Here is a 21,149-nt window from a genome sequence, read left to right on the forward strand (position 1 = left end):
ATTGTTTATGTTATATTGCTTTTCTTTCTTTTTTTTTAGAATTTGTGAAGCACACTTTATAGATCAACTGGTGAAATCCACAAGCTACCTAGCAGTAGGCTATATAAAACATTAGCAACACAGTATTTCTAAACTGTTGATTTGCTTTTTTTTTTTTTTACTTTTTTACCTGTGCGGAATTTTTCGCTCGTTATGAAACAGACATAAATTAATTCTGATAACTCTGTATGACCTGCAAAAGCAAACCAGACCATCAGCGACAAGATTGATTTAATTGTTTTAATGCCTGAAACTGATGGCTGGGGGTAGGTGTCAGACGAAGCTATTAACTGCACTCTGCCATTGTTTACATTTTCCAAGACAATATTTAAAGTGAGTGATACATATGAATGTTAAATAAAGCAGGGTGAGATTTTTTGTTAAAAACCACCATGTACATGACTAAATCAGCAGAGATTAGATGTACGGCTTTGTCCACAGGGGGCGCCAAAATCAACACAAACCGAAATACTCATTTATAGTTTAAATACGTGGATGACCTAATTCAGATTTATTTTACTTAATTATTCTTTAACTGAAAATGAGCTTATAATTAAAGCAAAAGCACCTCCTCCATATATATATATATATATATATATATATATATTTTTTAACCCTGATCTAAATATAACAAAAAAATCCACTGATATCTTCTTTACGTCGTCCTTCTATTCCGGTCCTACCCAATTTTTCCTCCCACGTTGGCGGAACTTTTCTTTTCGTTCCGGCCTCACTGGAGCAATCATGGCGGCTGAGGGAGATGTCGATTTGGACCTGGAAGCCGATGAAAACTGCACTGGAAAACCGGCAGAAAAGCCTCGGAAACATGACAGCGGGGCCGCTGATCTGGAGAGAGTCACGGACTACGCGGAGGAGAAAGAAATCTCCAGTTCCGATTTAGAAACGGTGAGAGCTCCGGGCTCACGTTAATGTTAGCCGGGTAACATGCGGCCACTGGTGGCTACACTGTCGGTGCATCATCACTGGTTCAAACCTTGTGATGTGTTTAGTTCGCAAGATATGTACTTTTATTAAAAGTATTTTCTAAAGTTCTTAATTTATATTTGTATACAAAATGCTTAACTACGATAAGAGTTTATTTTGCGAATAATTGAATACCTAATCGTCTTTTAGCTACCTAGCTAAAGCTGCACTTTTCCTTATACTACATTGAATTCTCAAAACAGTCAGTGACAGTCGTCATTTTAACCAGCAAAAGTAAAGAGAATAGTGCAGATAAACTAAACAACTTTATATTTAAATTAAGTTATAATTAACACTTATAAACATATTAAACAACTGGAAATAGCTTAAAATAAATAGAAAACGGTCAAACCAACTGTGAAGTCCTAAAGGTACTCACAGAAAGTGCTTTCGGAATCAGAAATACTTGATTTATCCCCGGGGGGAAATTCGGGCATTACAGTTGCTCTGACACAGAGAAGCATGAAGAAATATAGACGTTAGTTGAGACAAAAAAAAAAATAAGTATAGTATTTTTGAAAGAACAGGTGTATGTATTTTTGTCTTCTAAATTTAGGGTTTAAAGATTTACCATATTTGAAGGTGTGAATGTCATCCATAGTTATTATCATCACGGTATATTATATGCACCTCTTTAACTTTAGATTGGTATGGATAAAGGATGACACAATCCTTTTTCAGATCTTTGGAGCAGCTTCAGTGTTTGCTTTATTATTCAATTAATTATTGACTTTCACAAATGTTGCAAATGAAAGTTGATGGACTAATCAATCGGTGAATGTATAGTAGCAGCTCCAGATAATATACTCAACAATTTATGCATAATAATATTTCTTTTAAAGGTATTTCCAAAGCTTTTCCACTGGATTAATTGAATGCTGTATGTTGCTCCATCTTTGCTGTTTGATATTGAACCACTAAAAGTAAATTCTTCTTTCGGACAGAAAAGCTGGATTAATTACGTCCTGTCTCAAACGCAACATTGATTGACTTGATTCAGATGCTTGAACTGTGTCTAATATAAGGTGTCAGAAAGACCCTCTTCCCATTTCCTTGTACAACATGGCAGCTGTTAAGATTTGGGGTTGTAGTTGTAACAGTGTTAGTATTATTATGTGAGACATGTGCACAAATTATTTGCTTTGCTGGATAAAATTATATGACAGATATATGTTATTTCAGATAATACATAATTAATTTAAAGTCATGTGCAGCAGCTTAAAAAAAGTCCTAAATATGTCAAATGTACCATCCGATTGAGTCTCTTTACATTTGTTAAAAATAACTTTTAGTTAAATCCAACAAAAGGACTTCCTGTGTTGTGTTATTGCTGCTGTAATTGCTTTCATATTGGAAATTGGGTCAATACACGCTGTTCTTTTTGTTCAGGCGATGTCAGTGATTGGAGACAGGAGGTCACGAGAACAGAAAGCCAAACAAGAGAGGTAAGGTCACTGTTGCTCCTCTCAACCTGTGCATGTAAAGGTTACAGGTGCAACTACAGCACGAGCTCTTTACTTTCTCTGTTTTGGACGGTACATTAATCGTGTAGGTACCAAACGAGCTGAGAATCAACAGTTTAACAGAAAACTTTTTGAAATCTGCAGGATTTGTTTTCTGTTACTGCCCTGACAACAAAAGTTGGACTTGTGCTCACCGTATGTTATTTTGCTTTCAGAGAAAAAGAGTTGGCCAAAGTCACTATCAAGAAAGAGGACGTAGAACTAATCGTAAGTTCTTCTCTCCTTTTTTGACTATTAATTTGTTCAGGTCATTTCCTTTTTCAGACTGTTTGCTTCATCTGAGCGTCGAGTTTGTTTCTTCTTCTTTGGATTTTTACTTCTTGTTGAAGTTGTATCTGTAGTCATCCATCTTTTCTTTGTTTGTTCAGCTATAGTAGATTACTGTTTACTCGCAACACTTACAGAGAGCGGAAAAGCAGCCGCTTAGCTCCGCCTACCCTCTCTGGCAGACCAACCACTGCTGGGTGATGGAAAATGCGTCACTAACTGGGCGCTGCTTGTGATTTTTTCTGCAAATGTTGCCACAGAAACCCAGTCCATAATAACACTATATACTGCAAATGCAAAGACTTTCATCAGTGGGCCATAGGCTCAGTCACCATTGTGTTACCTCATTCGGCGATAGTGACGTAACAGACATTAACATGAAAATCTTCGACATTATTTCATTAAGTACTTACTTTATGTACATTTTTAAACCTTTAAAACCTATGTTTATATGCTGTAATATGAATCTGTGGTGATTTGGCTCCAGCTATATAACTGAATTCTCTTGCAGATGTCAGAGATGGAGATTTCCAGAGCGGTGGCCGAGCGCAGTCTGAGGGAACACATGGGGAACGTGGTGGAGGCTCTGGTGGCTCTGACCAACTGAACAAACACCATCGACACACTGGACTGCTCCACTTTGTCTTTTTTTTTATCATTAAGACTGAACTCAACTCGGTGGTTTTTCTTTTTTACAATAAAAGTTGATCTTCTGTGCTTTTGTGCGTATGATGAAATGTTACTTGAAGACTTTCACTCCGTCCAAAGAAAAAAAGAAATGAAAATACAAGTTTTATTCACAACAAAAAAGAAGTTCCAACACCTGTGACTTCACTATTTGTTAAAAAAAGATGCAGGGAATAGGTGCAGGAGTCTGCATATTAAATGTTACAAGTTGATTACAACACAATGCTTCTAAACTTAGCCAGTTATCTGGATGTGACAAACATTATTTCACTGATTGTTTCCCAACTCAAAACGCAGCAATCCTCCATTACTTTGGCTGTATTCTAATTTGACAGCCAGGATCCCACATTAAAGTAATATTGTGAACATTAACGATTTGAAACCAGCTGCATCTTAGTTGTTTGAGTCTTTGTTCCAGGTGGAAAATGTATTTAGATTCATTCGATGATGGTGCTCGTCCTGGTTCATCAAAAGCTCATCAGAGCGGTGGATTCAGTCTTAAATCCAGGACACACTCGGCAGGATGCAGCTCAGTCTCTGAATCTGCAGAGTAAGTCTGATGACGTCTGTCTCGCATCTTAAGTCTTCCTCTTCTTCACTGTGGGCCGGTCGAACACGTCCCTCACGCCTGCCGCCTTCTGTTTGAAGAACTTGCTGTTCTGAGCGCTCTCCTGCGCCCAGGCCGAGTCGAATGATGTGGTGTCCTGGTCCACCAGGTGGGTGTACTTGGTGCGTCCAGACCGACCAAAGTTTTTGACCTTAAGTGGGAAAACAAACAGCAGGTCAAATCAGAGTGACTTCATTAAAGGGGGATGTTGCAAGTCAACCATTTAGTCTGTCTCAACAAAAAAGCAGATGCAAAATATTTAGTTCTTTGATATGTTAAAAATACTTAAACTTAAAGCATATTTTAAGGTAAATTTAACTAAACCCGGAGTTTAAGCCTTTAACGGCAGAGAAAATAGTGTTACAACATGCATACACGTTTTAATGATGTTAACTTCAAGTTGTCCTCCTCCACCAAACACACACATAAAGACAGGAAACCTGTAAGTCCCATATAATTTCCTGTCATTGTATAAACCCTCAGTGCAAGTGTAACAAACTGAGATTTGAAGACTAAATGTACTAAAAAACAAACCCCAGGTGGATCATGCTGATCGGTGTAACACAGATGAAATATGAGTGAAAGCAGACCTGCATGACTTTGGGCAGGATGGTTTTGTTGAAGTGATCCTCCAGAGTGGGCGCGCTGAAGTCCCTCTTGTACACATCGTCCTCCTCATCCTGAAACAGAAATCATGTTTACAGTTAATGACGACTGAGCGACCTGCTGAACTGCCACTGTGATGATTTCAATAAGGTCAAAAATCTGGACGCTCTAAGGCGCCTGTTCAGCTCTGTGGGTAAATCATGCAGCTTGTAAAGAGGCTGTAGTCCTTGATGTGGCGGCCCTGTGCTCAACTCACACCCCGGCCCTTTGCTGCACGCCAACCGCCGCTTTCTTCCCCGGTTTCCAACACGATCAACTGTCCTCTCACTCAATAAAAGACATTTTTTTAACAAATCTGGACAATCATTTTTCTATGAAGCTGGTGCAGATATTATGTAGAACTGATGGGGTGTAATGCACAGTGTGCACCAGCAGAGGTCAGGCTACTGCTGGGGGAACAGGTGAACGGCAGAGCGGGGATGAACCTGTGAAAAAGACATAATACCTCTGCCCCCGTTGGGAGTTTTTTTTGGGTTTAGACCTAATGAGAGGTGAGCCAGCAAACATTAAGGAGCTGTGTGCACTATGTCTGCCTCCGGAGAGTTACAAAAGGAGCGTCCCCTGGAAACAGGCAGGCGCAGTGACCTGGAGAGCCGATATGATGTTATTTTCATGTGTGTGCTTCCTTGAGATCTGAAGTTGTATACTTTGTTAACATTTCATATAATCAGTAGGAAAGCTGAAAAAGAAACTAGTCTGTGTTCTCTAAAGGAGACACTAAGTCATGGAGACACTGTTCCAAAATGTCAAACTTCTATCCAGCATTTCTGAACTTTAAGTTCTTGTTTCTCATTGAGCATCACATGGATGTATCTGTGATAAGCTGACACTGGCCCTTCTACTGTATAAAGCCTGATATTTACCTTTAAAAGAACGATCAAGTGATGAGCTCTTTTTATGTTCGTCTGTGTAGGTTAAACTTGGCTTTAATGTGAAAATGTTAATAGAGCAATTGAACAGCTCTTGATGTTATTAGAAGCTTAATCCATCTATAAAAAGTGTTACCCTAAAAGGTGGATCCAAAACAAGATAAAAGGCCAAGCTTAAACTTAAACTCACCTAACGCAGCGAGAACAATAAAGAATCAACAATATCAGTGGGTCTAATCTCACCATGAAGAAGGCTCCTCTGTGGTAGTACTTCTGCAGGAACTTGTATTTGCCTTTGGTGGCTTTGTTAGTGACCAATTTGCCGCTGTTACGGAGCTCTGCTCTGCGCTCCTCCTCCGTCAAGTTGTGGAACCTCTCGATTTCAGCCTTCTCCTTCTCCATGCTGAGGAACAAACACATCTCGTTACCATCCGACTATTACAGTAGTGAAGTGAAGTCATCTCAGGGACTGATATCTGTGTTTACTCACACTTCTCGGGCCTCTCTGTCCCTCTTGATGCGTTTCAGCTCTCTGACTTTCCAGGCTTCGTATTCCTCCTCCTCGTTCTCTCCGTCAGTGTCCAAACCGTCCAGAGCAGCCAGCGTGCGCCGGTTCTCCTCAAACTCCTTTTTGGCCTCCTCCTCTACTATCTTGAGGGTGTAGCGCCGTCGCTCCTCCGCCTGCCTCTTGGCTTCGGCCTCCAGCTCTCTCTGCCTCAGCTCCTCCGCTTCTCGCTCTGCCACTGTGACTCTGTCCTTTCTGTGGGGTAAACAGAGCAGTTACAGACTTAACTTCTACAGCTTTATTTATCAATTCTCATATGTCAACATGTATGTGTATGTCTTTATATCATAGTTCCACCATGTTGTAAAAAAAAGTGCTTTTCAGTGAGCACTGATTGGTTGATTGATTGAGAGAACATTAAACAGTTTGGAAAGCCTCTTCTTTTTCTTCTATCAGCAGACTGGCCCATGTGACCAACATCTTAGCTTCGCTTTAGAGCTACATGCTTCTTGTTAGACTGGTGAAGCTTTGATGGGAGCAACCGATACTGACATTTCTAAGACATGACAGTTCTGGATTATTAACTTAATGCCCAGATGATGTAGAAACAGTATTATGTTCTAGTCTCAAATATATATCTCACTCAGTCAACTATCACACACAGGAATGATATGTTTATTAAGTATTTTATCAAGAACTTTACTTCTACTGTTTACACTGGAGCTGCTGGTAATGCTAATGGTTCCTGAGTTGTGGGTTATTTGTTTGTAAAGAAACATGTGCAAACAGTTCACTTCATACTTGCGAATGAAGACAGGTTTAAGCCGAGGCTCTGCTTCGTCCTCGCTGTCCGTGTATTCTTCATATTCAGACTCAGACTCCGACTCCTCCCCAGACTTCCCTTCCTCTTCCACCTCCATCACCTCCATCTCCTCATTCTTCCGTTCGACAGCTCGCTGCCGCATCATCGCTCGTCTGCGCTCAATTTCCTGCACAGAATGACAAAGTTCACATTTAAAAAAAGACAGAAAAGAAACACTGACAGAGAAACACACCTACAACACCATGGATACCAACCTCATCATCCACTTCTTCCTCTTCCTCCTCCTCTTCCTCACTGCTCTCCTCACGCTCACGTTCACGCTCACGCTCGCGCTCACGTTCACGTTCACGTTCATGCTCGCGCTCATGCTCGCGCTCATGCTCGCGCTCATGCTCGCGCTCACGTTCGCGCTCACGCTCTGGGTGCCATGTTCCTTCATCAGAGTCTTCGCTGCTCTCAGCCACAACTTCTGGCTCTGCGATCTGTCTGTGTCTTGCAAGCCTGAGGACAAAGACATTTAAAGGAATGAGGTCAGATAAAGATAACAGAGCCACAAAAATAAAATATTATTACAGTGAAATTAAATTAAATCTGAGTGCTGTATGTTACCTCTCCTCCACGTCCTCAGAGACACGGTTGAGCAAACGTTTGAGACGGGGGTCAGAGACCTCCTCTTCCTCCAGCTCCACCTCAGGCTCCATCTCCTTCCCCTTCTTCACAAACTGGAAGTCCTCTTCCTCCTCGTCTGACGACTCCATCGGTGCATAGTCAGGACGTTTACCCGACACATACCTCTTCACCTTCACCTTCTCCATGGAGAGCTCACCTGGGATGTGCAGAGACATGTTTGTAAACAGAGTTTATAAAATGATACCAAAAGAAGTAACTATTTACCAGCTGTCTAAGAAAAACTAACGATGCCATAATGTTGCATTTTTGTTGGACATGGTCAGAACGTAATAATCCATTATCATCCCGCTTGTCTTTTATTTTTTACGATGCACCATATATGATTGTGAAGTAGATCCAACTGAGCTAAAATGTCAGTCGTTCTAATCAATCATCCAACAATTTTGAGGCAAAAAAACTTCCTCTGTTTTGTTTTTATTTTAAATTGAGTTTCTTTGGATTTTGAACAGTTGGTGCATCAAACAAGCATTCAAATGAAGCAAGCATATTGTTAGAGAAAGCGCACTGGAAAAAGATAATTGATGGATTCATCAATAATGAAAATAACAAACAACCAGAAAGAAAATCCAGTTTCCTTTTACAAGCTGATACTGATACTTAAATCCAAAAGTCACAGAAACCTGAATGTACAACGCATCGATTTTAGTTTTGATACTTTGCTGTGGTACCATAGACTGTTTAATAAATCAATATTTTGTATTTTTGTTGCAGACTATGGTTGATCATCCTTGAGCACATCTGAAACTTAATGCGTATTGCTGAGATCCAGCAACCATCCATCTAACTAAAACAACTGAACAGTATAAGATAGAAAAAACATGACCCCTAAACAAATCTTGAACAAATCTGTTAATCAATATAATTGAAACTATTTGTTGTTGATTAGGTTGTCGTTGTATATTGAGAGAGGTGGATTCTTCTCCATGGTCCTTTTAATGTTTATTTCATGTAACAGTTTTGTTTCTCAGACACCCAAACATAACACCCATATGCGATTGTTGACAATCTCTGTTCAGTGCGAAGGACAGTAACATGCTCCTGCAGCCTGCATGGTTTTACTCTCACTAATGCAAGCAGCATTCACTTATTAAGCCAATAAGTAAGTAGTATCCATTTTCATAAATTTCAGACGAATAATTCGTGATAACAGTCATGTTACGCTAAGCTAGCAAACTAACTTAGCACGCCGCTAGCTGCCTGCTAGCTAACCGACAGGTCTCACCTTTCTCATTCCGGACCGGCACGGCTCCGGCCGTGGATTGGATCGGAGGAAGCTTCATGTTGAGGGCTTCGCGACTAGACATGGTTGCCTGGTCGACAGTATCAACTAAATAAGGATAGAAATTAGTATTTCACTTTGACAAAATCAGCTCGTCGTTGCTTCAAGCTAACGGAAGTTTAACTCACTGAGGACGAACGGACCGGAAGTAGATTTGTTCCGACGGATTTTTCCTCCCAATAAAAAACAAAAGACAACAAAAAGTCATATCTACCCTACTTTTAGAACCACTGGCGCACTACAGTTTACTGGTTACCATTAGCGGAATGTATTTCAGAAATAAATATAAAGTCAGAGGGTTGATTAGAAAAGAGTCAAGCTTAAAGTAGACACGCAATTCAACATACTAATTCCGCTTAAACCCTAGCTTCAGCTCCACACCTTTTCGGTTGGTTTATCCCCAAATGTGTATTTTTTTTTTAGGAGGAAGATACTGTTAATGCTGACCTAAATAAATACATATATAATAATACCGCCCTCTAGTGGGTCAAGTGGATGGATGGATATATAGCTACATACTTTTAACTGATATTACTATAACAAACTTTCAACATGCCCTCAACTGACGTGTACAAAAGAATATGAAAAAATAATTTCAGGATCACGCAATTTCATATGAAATATGATTTATTTCAATAATTTATGGTACAAATGAAGAGTATGTTTTTTGTGATTTGAATGGTCTGTGTTGAGGCTGTGTTGTCAGAGCTGGATCTCTCTCTGTTTGAAGAGCTGCTCAAGCTTCTCCTCCAGAGTTGAGTTGGTTCCTTTCAGGCCTTTCACCACCTCAGACGCCCACACAAAATACTCCTGGACTCTCTCGGCTGTCCAACCTGCCAAAGACACACAGAGACAGAGAAAGTATAGGGACTTAAAACATTGTGAAGTTGAGTTTTTTTCAAGACTCCTCAACAGTCCATGTAGTATTTGTTTTGTTTTTTTGTAGGTGAACATGTACACTTCATGGTGTCATTTAAAGGACAAATTTGCAATACTTAAAATATTCCTTTTGTAGATGATTTTACTGAAAATACCCACAACAATAATAATTGATCATACAAACAAGTTTTGTAAACAACATTGTCTCGAAGAGTCAAATTATGGATATAATATAGAGTCAAATTATGGATATGATATACACCATTATTATAGAGTCTTGGTGCTTGGCAAGGAATTGGGATTTGTTGACATTAGGAAACATAAATTATCCAGCTGAGCCAACTTTATTCTCTAATAAACCATTAATTCTGAATTGATTATGGGCACGATGCTACTAACATCCTTGATTTCCTTCCACCTAACACAGAACTACACAATCTGCCTTGGATTTGATAAACCAATAAAATGTAATGACGTGTGTTGAGGGGGGAAACTGGAAATAAGCTTCTTAGAAAAATTACACATATGAATGAAACTACAGGCAAGTACAATGATGTGTTGAAAAACAAGAGAGGATATTAAGAAGCAGCAACAGTTACAGTAAAAGAGCAGTGATAGTGAGATAAAGAGGTGCTGACCGACAGGTGTGGAACGAGTCAGGTCCCTCAGGTTGTACAGTTTATCAGCCAGTTTAACCAGTTTGGCTTTGTGGCTACAGTGAGGGGCGTGCTCCACCTGCTGACGTTTCCTCTCCTTCTTGGAAAGACTTTTATCATCCGTCACCTCCTGAACTATTCGAGCAACGATCGGTCCAAACTTTGCTTCGAGCTCTGCAGGAGAGGTGTCTGTGTCTTCCACCGTGTCATGGAGCAGAGCAGCCTGTAACAGTAAGAGTAAAACAACAAATTCTGTGCTTCACATTGTTACTTGACAAACTGATGACCACTGATAACATACCTGCAGAACCTCAATGTCTGTGACGCCTCCTTCATGGCTGAGGATTCTGGCTACTCCTTAAAAGTAAACAAGCACAGCTGATAGTGTCAGAGAGCAAAGTCAAAACATACTTGCATTGTATTTAACTGCATCCAGAATGACCAGAATTATAAACTGAGTGTAAATGGACAATCTAAACATTTTTTATTACAACAAGAATAGTTATAGTATTACATACAAACTTAGCTGTCCATTAACTGCTATCTAAAAGAAAATCAATTGGTTGATGATAAAACAGTCATTGAATTTAATAGTGAAATTCTATTTAACAGTATTTTAATAGAAAAATATGCTATGTTTTAATAATCGATAACTAAATATCAGCCAGCTACAATCTCGCGACAAATCACATGGAATTGTTATTATTCTAAATAATTGTGACCTAGATCTATACGACCATAATCAGATTTTACAATTGAATAATAAACATCAGTGCCTTATGCAGGCTTTGTACTTATTGGCCTACAGATGCACCGAAACTGATATATTTGCAATAAGCAAATATTGTTGATATATTAACGGTCTAGCCCAATTAAGTGTCGTATAGTATGAGTAATTGAATACCGAACATGGTGTTTATTCTCCCTCCTTCTTATACCTTAGTAAGTTTCAAGCGCATGGTCACTTAATACTTAGAGTTTAAACAATTTAAAAAATGTACATTTTGCTCTGTATAGTTTTTTGTTTCCACTTTAAAAGTAATAATTATTTTTACGAACAGCGCCTGAAGGCATCAAATCAAAACACTCCTACGCACCGATGGGATGATTAATGTACGGCGTTTCTTCTGAGTCTTTGCGTCTTTGGTTACGATGTTTCTCTGCGGCAAAATTAACAGTCTCTAACAACAAAACTGCGTCTGAACTCATGGTGAAATGCAACGTTCACTGACACAACAGCGGCGTCTGCTGTTATATCCAACGATGTCGTTACCCCAATACAATTCAGTCCGATACTTTTGATGTCCGGTGGGAAACCTGTTCATGGAATGCATTCCGCTTTTATAGCTACGGAAGCAGGTACATCCTATTCTCAGATATGTGCTCGTTTTCCTCTGAGTTGATAGACATTCACTGCTTAATTCTCGTGATTTATTTAAGTTTTTTCTTTAATAACTCCTATAGCAGTGTTAGCATTTTGTAGCAAACCTTAGTCTTAAAAACCTGTATGATGAGAAGGATGTGTTTTAGCCCACAAGCTAACCTAGCGAGTAGATTATTCACAGTACAGATTTGGGCTCTACTGTGTGTTTCTCTTCTTTGAAGCCTCTGACAGTAGACACTGTTACTGGAGTAGTAACATTATACGAGTATTTTCTGTGCAGTGGATGAGTGACTGCTGTGCTGTCCCCGCCGTGGCCCAGGATGGCTTACAGTGCCAGGAGAGATTCTCCGGAGCTCCCCGACTTCTCTCTGCTCAAAAGGCTGGCCAGAGATCAGCTCATTTACCTGCTGGAACAGGTAGGAACAATGCATACTATGCCTCTGCTTAATTTGGCTTGGCTGGCTGCTACCTGGCTCTTTGTGCAGATATACAATTAGTAATGTAAGTGCCACGAAAATAAAATCAAAATGCTCTTATTTTGATAGGACATAAACTGAATATACAGCTGTCAGAAGCGCAAACAGAGAAATAATTGGTGCTTTTACACCGACGTTTAAATTAATAATGTGCAATCAAGAAGCAGCTGTTTCAAAGTAGATGTTGTGACCACACCCCATCTGTGATGTCACAGCCTGTGTTGTTAAGTGAAACATTTTGTTAGAGCAAGATTTGTCAAAGGTTTTTTAAGCATCAGTATTTAACATTTGCTGGTTCGAACTTCTTAAACCGAATATGTGCTGCTTTACTTTTTCATTTCAGATAGTAAAAGAAGAGTCTTTGGGTGTCAGGCTGTTAACTGGACAAAATAAACAATATGAATGTGTCACTTTGATCTTGTTTTGTTAAACCACTGTGCCATAAAGCTCCACTGTCATCAAAAAACAGTTTAAAGATCAAAAAACACAAATTTGCACTGGGTGACATGTTTCTTTATCAAACAGCCACTGTCGTTAATTTTGAGTCTATTCAATGCCACATGCAAGTCAAAAATAGAGTCAGCACACTGGATCATGCTCCCAAGTAGTTTTTATTCGACTACCACCATGGGTGGGTAACGTTTCGACTCTATTTATCGCTTCTGTGTGCCTTCTCTGCCCAGCACCTGGTCTTTATCGCCTGGATGTGCGTGCTTTGGGAAACTTTTCATTCAATGCCACGTGCACCATCCTGCTGCCCTGAAAATTCACATATAGCGAGCTGTTTTTGAAAACCACTTCGCCTTTTATAAATGAAACAACATATTTTGTGTAACAATCACAAAAAAGGAAAAATAAGTGTTGTAAGATTCTAACACATAATTAAAGAGTTTTAGTGTGCAGGCTCTTTTTGTGTAGTGCCTTCTATTCCACCAGACCAAGACTGAAAATAAATGTCTTTTCTTTGAGACAGTTTGTTCTGAATCCTGTTTGTGCTGTGAACAGAAGAAAGCACATTGTGTATATTTTGGTATGTAGGTATGCTTCCCTCGTACCTTCTAAACTACATTCGTCACAAGAGTGCAGCAGCTTACGATCTTTGATCCCAGGACCTGTTCTTACTGTCTGAACTGAACTGGGGAAAAAGCGTTTAAGCTTGCTGCTCCCTTTACATGGATTGAATTACAAAAAAGACCTGGAACAAAAGGAACTGGTCTCACTGGATGTTTTTAAGGTGATCTTGAATAAGTTGGAGGCAGACACATCGGGCTGATGATGTTCTGTTTGATATATTTATGATTGTGGTTGTTTCAGACAAACTTTGACTGGTTGCGCTTGTTATTTCATGTCTTTTATTGTGTTATAGTCACATATTCTGTGTTATGTTTGTTTGACATCAATCTTCCTCTCTCTGTCACACAGCTGCCGGGGAAGAAGGACCTCTTCATTGAGGCAGATTTGATGAGCCCGCTGGATCGTATTGCTAATGTGTCAACTCTAAAGGTGAACCTCACCGGCTCCAACTCTTCTGGATCTTTTGAAAAACTGCAGTCTGATATCTTCTAAACATTTTGTCCCTTTTTTTACAGCAACATGAAGTCGATAAACTCTACAAAGTGGAATACAAACCTGTCATCAGCACCTCTGATCAGTGAGCCCCTCACCCTTCATTATACCAACATTGTTTTACACACACACACACACACACACACACACACACACACACACACACACACACACACACACACACACCTGATGTGACTGCATGACATGTGGCTTTTCTCTCCTGCAGGCTCTGTTTTCTGATCCGGCCAAGAATACAAACTGTCAAATGGATATGTGGTGAGTTCAGTTGGATCGTCTCACTCAGAGTTTCACAGCAACGTTGAAGATATGTTTTAAAAAGCTTTTGATTTATTGGTATCAAAATATTCCCATGTAACCGAGCCTCATGTACTTGTAGTAGCTCAGTAATAACATAAATCCTTCTGTCCAATGAGCCCTTCATTTAAGTTTAGATGTTTGATGTTATTTTCCTTCTTGTTCCAGATGTTGCCAATGCAGACAAGGCAGCAGGAAAATCGAGAAGATACAAGATCATCTTCACCCCTCAGAAGGTACGTCCCGCTCTGCTGTTAATTGCTTTGTTTTGTTTATGACTTGATGTTAACCCGATCCTTCCTGTGTCCAGTTCTATGCGTGCGAGGCGATGCTGGAGGAGCAGGGGATCATTGGCGGTGAGCATCTTTCCCTCTTCCCTGTTGCTACAGCAGCGATGATCAGAGTTTGTGAAAGGAAGTTTTGAATTTGTTTTCGTCCCCCGACAGATGTGACCACTGATGAGTGGTCTTTCTACCTTCTCCCTCTGGACGAGGACATCATCAGTCTGGAGCTGCCAGAGTTCTTCAGAGACAACATCCTGGTAAATAACGAGCACAGGCTCTGCTCGGACAGACGGCTGAAGTGATTAGTGTTTAAACTACATATCACTGAGTTACTGACCGTCTGTCGAACGTATAAATGCAACTTAAATGCATCGTCTTCGACTCGAGGGAACTGTGATGAGATTTTAAAAATTACTTTTTTTTGACATTTAAATTTAGAAATAATGGAAGATAAAATAATAACAAGAGGAAGACAAACTTTATTAATCCCTGAGGGGAAATAAAATGTTTTCACTCTGTCAGTACAAACATGCTGCACACACAGAGGCCCAAAATGCAGACATGGACATGCACTGATGGAGACAGTGCCCAGGAAAGGAGCTGGCATCTCTCCAGCTACCAGTCCCAATACCGTCTACCCCAAATAATAATAATTATCAGTTGTTGTAGCTGATAAATACATGCCAAATACAGGCTAATAAATGCAGCCATGTCGCTGCAAAGTTCCTGCTTGTGATTATGATCTGATTGCGTCCTTTTAATAAGATTCTGGCTGCAACTTGTGATGCAAATGATGGCGACAGCTTGCATCATGTAGTGTGTTAATAACAGGAAATTGTTTCTTCCCTCATGTCACTCAGGCGGGCGACCAGCGGTGGGTGAGGACAGCCGGCAGCGCTCTGCACCTCCTTCACTCCCTGTACGGCCCGTTCTCTAAAGTCTACGGGATCGGACGATGTTCGAAGGTGATCGTCGTTTAGTTTCACTCGCAGATCCACTGTGACGTGTTTGATAATATTTCAGCTGTGTCTTTCAAGTACATGATGAAGGCAGGGCTGCAAGGTGGCGCAGTGGTTAGCGCTGTCACAGGTTTCTAGTTTGAACCCCGGGTCACACATGCATGTTCTACCCGTGCATGCGTGGGTTCCCTCCGGGTACTCCGGCCTCCTCTCACAGTCCAAAGACATGCTCGTTAGGTTAATCGGTGACTCTAAATTGCCCGTAGGTGTGAATGTGAGCGTGAAAGGTCGTCTGTCTGTGTGTCAGCCCTGTGATTGACAGGTGATCAGTCCAGGGTGTACCCCGCCTCTCGCCCAATGACAGACATGGATGATGAAGGCATCTGGCATTAACTGTGTCCGTGTGTCTGCTACCAGATGGCGTACGAGTCGTGGAGGGAGCAGGTGGAGGAGGGAGAGCAGAAAGCTCGTCATGCTGAAATAGGAAAAGTTTTTCTCATCGACAGAGGTGAGAAGCAGCCGTGCACCTTCTCTCTGTGGATCGAGCTGTGCTCTCTTTACCTTCCTAACATTCTCATTGTCTGTGCAGATGTGGACTTTGTCACTCCTCTGTGCTCACAAGTCGTCTACGAAGGACTGGTGGACGATATCTTTAGAATCAAATGTGGTGGGTATAAAAGCAACCTGCAGAGTGTTGGCTGATGTCAGTGTGACAATCTGCATTCACCGACCGAGACACTAAACCGGCTTAAACTGAAATCACAGTTGAAAAAAAAATAACACTAACACACCTGAACATGTCACAGATCTCTCTTAAAATAATAACGTCACCACAGTCAGAAATACTGGCTGTAACCACGGCCTATTCCTGCACTGCTGCAAGAGCTCAGCAAATCATGATTCCCAAATGATGATCCCAAAAAGTAATATTTTGATATTGATCTTTAATTAACGTTTGCTTATTTTGTAGATTCTTAGATGTGTTGTGCTGTTACAAATCAGTGCTTTTGTTTTTTTTCTGGCTTTTTGTCAGACACAGTGAGACAATTTAATTATTCTGGACCCTGATGAGGTTATTTTGACGATGTAAAGCATGAAAGATTAACTGCACAATCAATAAAAGAAATGTTGTCAGTACTCCAAGCTCTCAGTTATATAATACTGAGAGTGTTATTATCGTATATATGCTATATACGATAATAACACTCCTGTTGCCGACTTTTTGCACATGCTTCTGTGTCGACGTCTAATCATCTGCTCTACAGGGTGTGTGGAGTTCGGACCCGATGTTACCTCCTCTGACAAAAGTATCAAAGTGATGCTGAACTCTCAGGACAAGGTAAGGCAGGGCTGACATTAAAGGGGAACCTGCAGGTCTCTCATTGTAATGATGTTCACTGTGGAATGATGGTTTGAATTCTCTCGTGGCTCTTAGGTCTTCAATGAAATCAGAAACGAGCATTTCTCCAACGTCTTCGGCTTTCTCAGTCAGAAAGCCAGAAACCTCCAGACTGCGTATGATGTGAGTGAACGCCCCGTCGGTCACTGTAACTCAGCAGACGAACAGAGCTCACTCTTTTCTCTGTTCTGATTCCACAGAAGCGCCGGGGGATGGACATAAAGCAGATGAAGACGTTTGTGTCAGAGGAACTTAAAGGGTTAAAACAGGAACATCGGCTACTGAGCCTACGTGAGTTTCACCGCCGTGCTGCGTCAGATTTACTGTCACATAGCTCAGGTAAGATTTGCAAGGCTGCATCGCTAAAGAGGCCTTTTTGTTTCAGACATCGGTGCCAGTGAATCGATAATGAAGAAGAAAACGAAGCAGGATTTTCAGGAGCTGTTGAAGACAGAACACTGTGAGGAAACTTGCTCCACATGTTAAAGTTTCAGTTTGTTGTTACTGATACAAATCGTCTGTTTTCTCTCTTCCAGCTTTACTTGAAGGATTTGAAATCCGTGAATGCATTTCATTTATCGAGGAGCACATCAACAGACAGGTGTGTTTCTGAAACACAGTCTGATAGGAGAGAAGATCAAGCCTTCATGCTGCAAACTTACTTATTCTCTTCTGTTTCAAGGTGTCCATGATAGAGAGTCTGAGGCTGCTTTGTCTGTTGTCCATCACAGAAAACGGTCAGTTGGTCGGATATAAACATATGTCATCTCATCAGTTTTTCATGCTGTGTTAAAACTGTGTGACGTTATTTTGTCACAGGTCTTCTGCCAAAAGATTACCGGTCATTAAAAGCACAATATCTGCAGGTGAGATTTAATGTCTTTTTATAACGTGTTCCCAAACTGACTGTAGATCGAACTGTTGTCCTTGTGTGTCTTGGTAGAGGAAATAAAATCATGACACTTGACAAAACTAGTAACTTCTATTGTTTTAAGAAATCCCTGAACACATTTCCTCTTAAAAATACTTCATAGATTTTATGTGGTATCAGTTGTTCTTTTCAAAGTGCAATTTTAATCTTTGTTTCGCAGCATTATTTATCATTGGAATCGTGTTACTTTGGCAGCTGCTTGTTTGACTTTGTGAACGAGACAACATGAATAGCTCGGAATGTTTACTAGTGTTTGAGCTCTCCGGTTAAACAGGTCTACAGCTGAGGTCAAACACGTTTAGCTTCTAAACAACAGAGCAGATTAAGGAAATTGAGCCTATGGCCCACTGATGAAAGCCTTTGCATTTGCATTATATTGTATTATTATGGACTGGGTGTCTGTGGCGACATTCGCGGAAAAAATCACAAGCGACGCCCAGTTAGTGACGCGTTTTCCATCACCCAGCAGTGGTTGGTCTGCCAGAGAGGGTAGGCGGAGCTAAGCGGCTGCTTTTCCGCTCTCTGCAAGTGTTGCGAGTAAACAGTAATCTACTATGGCTGAACAAACAAAGAAAAGATGGATGACTACAGATACAACTTCAACAAGAAGTGAAAATCCAAAGAAAAAGAAACAAACTTGAAGCTCAGATGAAGCAAACAGTCTGAAAAGGAAAGCGACCGTCAGCCAGGAAAATCAAGAGTTACAACCGGAGCCAACCGTGGACGTCTGGTTACGTCATACACGCCCGCAGTTGCCTCTCATAGCCATTAGGTGCCGCCAAATAGAACAAAACTGAGAATTTCAGGATTATACCGTAAATATGGATAAATGCTGTTAATACTCACTCGCAAATGTGGATCCATCCACATTTAAGACCTCACAAAAATGCGTTTGGCTTTTGGCTGAGTGTCAGAGACGGGGTCCTGAAGTGAGAAAATAACACTTAATAACAAAAACACTTCACTTTTGGTCTGTTTATGATATTTGTTGATAATAAGAAAAAAAAAATGTCGACATTCTCATCCGTCAGACCTGTCTTTATTATAATGTAAATCCCAATTTACACACAGTCCAATGCGTCTCTGCTCTCCCTCATCAGAGCTACGGTGTGGACCACCTGCTCACATTTGCCAACCTGAGGCAGCTGGGGCTGCTGGTGGAGCAGCTGCCGGGGGAAACACTGACCGTGATGGAGAGTAAAGTGGGCAAACTGGTCAACGACAAGACTGCAGGTGATACGGACTAATACATCCTCCAGATCAAAATGTCTTCTGTTTTTCTCCGTACACACGAACCTGACAAAAAACTAAACTACTTTGAACTATTTAAACTACAAACTATTTTACCACTCTTTGTTATTCTTCCAGGGAAGCTGACTGACGCCTTCTCTTCTCTCGCAAAGAAGAGCAACTTCAGAGCCCTGAGCAGGAGGCTGAACCTGGTAAATTATCATCTCCCTGAACTTTTTAATTAAAATGGCATTTTCATCATGTCACAGAATACCATTCAGAAAAGTGTTAATAATCCTATCACTGTATCTTGTGTAAAGGTGCCAAAGTCAGATGAAGAATATGACCTGCGTGTCCCTCGAGACATGGCGTACATCTTCAGCGGTGCCTACGTCCCTCTGAGCTGCAAACTCATCGAGCAGGTTAGAACACCAGTGGGACTCATTTCTGACTCGTTATATTTTTGTCTGTGTTGATAATAAATTAAAAAAACTATTAGTGCCAAATGAAACTTAAAGTTCCTCCTGGTGTGGTCATCTGTAGGTGTTGGAGCGAGACGGCTGGACGGGGCTGGATGAAGTCACCAGGCTCTTAAATGGGCACGAATTTGCTGTTACAGGTCAGAGGATGAAAATTAAATGTTTTAAGGCTGTTGAGGTCAATGAGTGTTTACACGCACGTAATAATCAGGGTTGCTTTCAGCTTTGTGCAGTAATTGTAGGAGATTAGAGAAACCAGATTTCTTGAGCTAGCTGGAGAGAAACAGTTTCTTGGCCGTGCTTCATGTGTTAATGGGTTTCTCATTGGCTTATTACGTGTGCAAATTACATAACAAAGACTTAATGCAGGGAAACACTGTGATCACAAAGTGGCAGAAAGAAAACAAAGGTCCTTACACTATTTATGCATCCTAATAATCAAAATAATGTGTTGTAATGTGACTAAATTCTAAGAACGGACAAAGTAGCCTCTCTGAATAGAAGTTTGTTGAATCTGACAGTCTACAAGGATTTAAAGTAACCAGGTGTATAACCCTGTTTTTTGTGTGCATGTAAACATACCAACAGTTCACGATTTGAATGCTACAAGTTCTTTCTCTCATCAGGCAGTAACGGAGCTGATTCAAGTACAAAGAACGACGCTCAGCGCATCATCCTCGTCATGTTCCTCGGCGGCTGCACCTTCTCTGAGATTTCAGCTCTACGGTTCCTTGGCAGAGAGAAAGGTAAACATAGTGTGAATGCTGAGGGAGGGAAGAGTGTCTTTCTCAAGTGTGTCCGACCTCCCCCCGTTTGCATTCATTCTTCCTTTTGTTAGTGTTTCTGTTGTTATGGGTTAAGTTTCACTTCTGCTGTCTGACTCAAGCCTCATTGTACTTTGAACTGCTCCTGATGATTTAATAAGTCTCCAGTTTTATACATTTTATAGTAAGTAGTATTTAGTTAATTTAAAGTACATTTTACACCTTTTTGTTTCTCTTTTAAATGAACTAACATTCAGTATGCAGTGAATGATGTAAGTGTATTTTATTTGTTGTAGTAAAGCCAAGAGAAGCTATTTGTCAACCCAAGTACATTTACATAATATATTTAAATATGGTTTTAAAAATTACTGACCGATAATTGTTAAAAGTATTTGAAAAAAACTGTATTTCTTTCTTTTTCTAGGTTATAAATTCATGGTGGTAACAACTGCGATTACAAACAGCTCAAGACTCCTTGAGGCTTTGTTTGAAAATCATGATTGAATGAAGTACGAAGCCTGTCAGCTCCTCATGATGGACAGAAACTGAGACATTCCTGCAGACACTTGTCATGCACTCCCTGCAGCTCTGAGATTACAGAAGAAACATGTTCACTAACTGTCTTAACTCTAAAACTGAAGAACTGTAAAGATGTAAAAAGTGAATAAATGTTTTTAACACGTTTCGCTTGTTTTGTGTGTGTTGTTTAGTCAAAAATTAACAGAAGGGTCATTGTTGTAAGAAGTGTCGGACTACTGCTGCGTATGAGCTACATCACCACACCCTCCATGAAACTATGGGGTTTGTTTCATTCATGAGTTGTTTTGCGAGGGGCGGGTCCCCTCTTATGATTGGCTGTAAAAGCTCCCGGCGGACGGTGGCGGTTTG

The 21,149-nt window shown here is 40.5% G+C and overlaps 4 protein-coding genes across 5 annotated transcripts; 2 read left to right on the forward strand and 2 right to left on the reverse strand.

Annotated features, from left to right (window-relative positions):
• Nucleotides 1-772: 772 nt before the first annotated feature.
• Nucleotides 773-3,530, forward strand: hypk (huntingtin interacting protein K). The gene is made up of 4 exons (XM_069663970.1): nucleotides 773-945; nucleotides 2,413-2,468; nucleotides 2,702-2,753; nucleotides 3,325-3,530. The coding sequence occupies exons 1-4, from the start codon at nucleotides 784-786 to the stop codon at nucleotides 3,418-3,420; spliced, it is 366 nt and encodes a 121-aa protein (XP_069520071.1). The 5' UTR covers nucleotides 773-783; the 3' UTR covers nucleotides 3,421-3,530.
• Nucleotides 3,531-3,592: 62 nt separating this feature from the next.
• mfap1 (microfibril associated protein 1) lies at nucleotides 3,593-9,061 on the reverse strand. The gene is made up of 8 exons (XM_069663957.1): nucleotides 8,883-9,061; nucleotides 7,580-7,796; nucleotides 7,225-7,471; nucleotides 6,949-7,136; nucleotides 6,133-6,402; nucleotides 5,886-6,045; nucleotides 4,698-4,787; nucleotides 3,593-4,258 (listed from the first exon to the last, which is right to left on the reverse strand). The coding sequence occupies exons 1-8, from the start codon at nucleotides 8,962-8,964 to the stop codon at nucleotides 4,079-4,081; spliced, it is 1,434 nt and encodes a 477-aa protein (XP_069520058.1). The 5' UTR covers nucleotides 8,965-9,061; the 3' UTR covers nucleotides 3,593-4,078.
• Nucleotides 9,062-9,590: 529 nt separating this feature from the next.
• Nucleotides 9,591-11,765, reverse strand: hddc3 (HD domain containing 3). Its single transcript, XM_069662919.1, has 4 exons — nucleotides 11,572-11,765; nucleotides 10,776-10,831; nucleotides 10,457-10,697; nucleotides 9,591-9,772 (listed from the first exon to the last, which is right to left on the reverse strand). The coding sequence occupies exons 1-4, from the start codon at nucleotides 11,681-11,683 to the stop codon at nucleotides 9,642-9,644; spliced, it is 540 nt and encodes a 179-aa protein (XP_069519020.1). The 5' UTR covers nucleotides 11,684-11,765; the 3' UTR covers nucleotides 9,591-9,641.
• On the forward strand, nucleotides 10,611-20,934 carry vps33b (VPS33B late endosome and lysosome associated). 2 transcript variants are annotated; one of them, XM_069662908.1, is made up of 24 exons: nucleotides 10,611-10,705; nucleotides 12,139-12,274; nucleotides 13,757-13,837; nucleotides 13,924-13,985; nucleotides 14,127-14,176; nucleotides 14,384-14,451; nucleotides 14,526-14,571; nucleotides 14,662-14,756; nucleotides 15,360-15,464; nucleotides 15,876-15,966; nucleotides 16,048-16,125; nucleotides 16,724-16,797; nucleotides 16,894-16,980; nucleotides 17,058-17,148; nucleotides 17,243-17,317; nucleotides 17,394-17,458; nucleotides 17,540-17,594; nucleotides 17,677-17,723; nucleotides 18,889-19,021; nucleotides 19,157-19,230; nucleotides 19,339-19,440; nucleotides 19,562-19,637; nucleotides 20,124-20,243; nucleotides 20,686-20,934. In XM_069662908.1, exons 2-24 carry the CDS (start codon nucleotides 12,179-12,181, stop codon nucleotides 20,763-20,765), a joined length of 1,851 nt encoding a protein of 616 aa, XP_069519009.1. In that variant the 5' UTR covers nucleotides 10,611-10,705; nucleotides 12,139-12,178; the 3' UTR covers nucleotides 20,766-20,934. The 2 variants fall into 2 exon arrangements, with proteins under 2 accessions (XP_069519009.1, XP_069519001.1); XM_069662900.1 differs by lacking the exon at nucleotides 10,611-10,705 and adding an exon at nucleotides 11,793-11,833.
• Nucleotides 20,935-21,149: the final 215 nt, after the last annotated feature.

This window comes from Semicossyphus pulcher, unplaced genomic scaffold (genome assembly GCF_022749685.1).
Source record: "Semicossyphus pulcher isolate SPU_LCO1_2020_fin unplaced genomic scaffold, fSemPul1.0.p SCAF_1, whole genome shotgun sequence".
In the NCBI taxonomy this organism is placed as follows: Eukaryota; Metazoa; Chordata; class Actinopteri; order Labriformes; family Labridae; genus Semicossyphus; species Semicossyphus pulcher.

Bases quoted from the DNA above. Each gene is read 5' to 3' on its own strand.
- hypk (XM_069663970.1), top strand. From the start codon at position 784: ATGGCGGCTGAGGGAGATGTCGATTTGGACCTGGAAGCCGATGAAAAC. The intron at 946-2,412 runs GTGAGAGCTCCG...CTTTTTGTTCAG, and splicing joins CCAGTTCCGATTTAGAAACG to GCGATGTCAGTGATTGGAGA. The intron at 2,469-2,701 runs GTAAGGTCACTG...TTTTGCTTTCAG, and splicing joins CAGAAAGCCAAACAAGAGAG to AGAAAAAGAGTTGGCCAAAG.
- mfap1 (XM_069663957.1), bottom strand. From the start codon at position 8,964: ATGTCTAGTCGCGAAGCCCTCAACATGAAGCTTCCTCCGATCCAATCC. The intron at 6,403-6,948 runs GTATGAAGTGAA...TTTACCCCACAG, and splicing joins AAACCTGTCTTCATTCGCAA to AAAGGACAGAGTCACAGTGG. The intron at 4,788-5,885 runs GTGAGATTAGAC...TTTCTGTTTCAG, and splicing joins ACAGAGGAGCCTTCTTCATG to GATGAGGAGGACGATGTGTA.
- hddc3 (XM_069662919.1), bottom strand. From the start codon at position 11,683: ATGAGTTCAGACGCAGTTTTGTTGTTAGAGACTGTTAATTTTGCCGCA. The intron at 10,832-11,571 runs GTGCGTAGGAGT...TTTACTTTTAAG, and splicing joins GTACATTAATCATCCCATCG to GAGTAGCCAGAATCCTCAGC. The intron at 9,773-10,456 runs GTCAGCACCTCT...TGTCTTTGGCAG, and splicing joins GACTCGTTCCACACCTGTCG to GTTGGACAGCCGAGAGAGTC.
- vps33b (XM_069662908.1), top strand. From the start codon at position 12,179: ATGGCTTACAGTGCCAGGAGAGATTCTCCGGAGCTCCCCGACTTCTCT. The intron at 15,967-16,047 runs GTGAGAAGCAGC...TTGTCTGTGCAG, and splicing joins AGTTTTTCTCATCGACAGAG to ATGTGGACTTTGTCACTCCT. The intron at 19,441-19,561 runs GTTAGAACACCA...GGTCATCTGTAG, and splicing joins GCTGCAAACTCATCGAGCAG to GTGTTGGAGCGAGACGGCTG.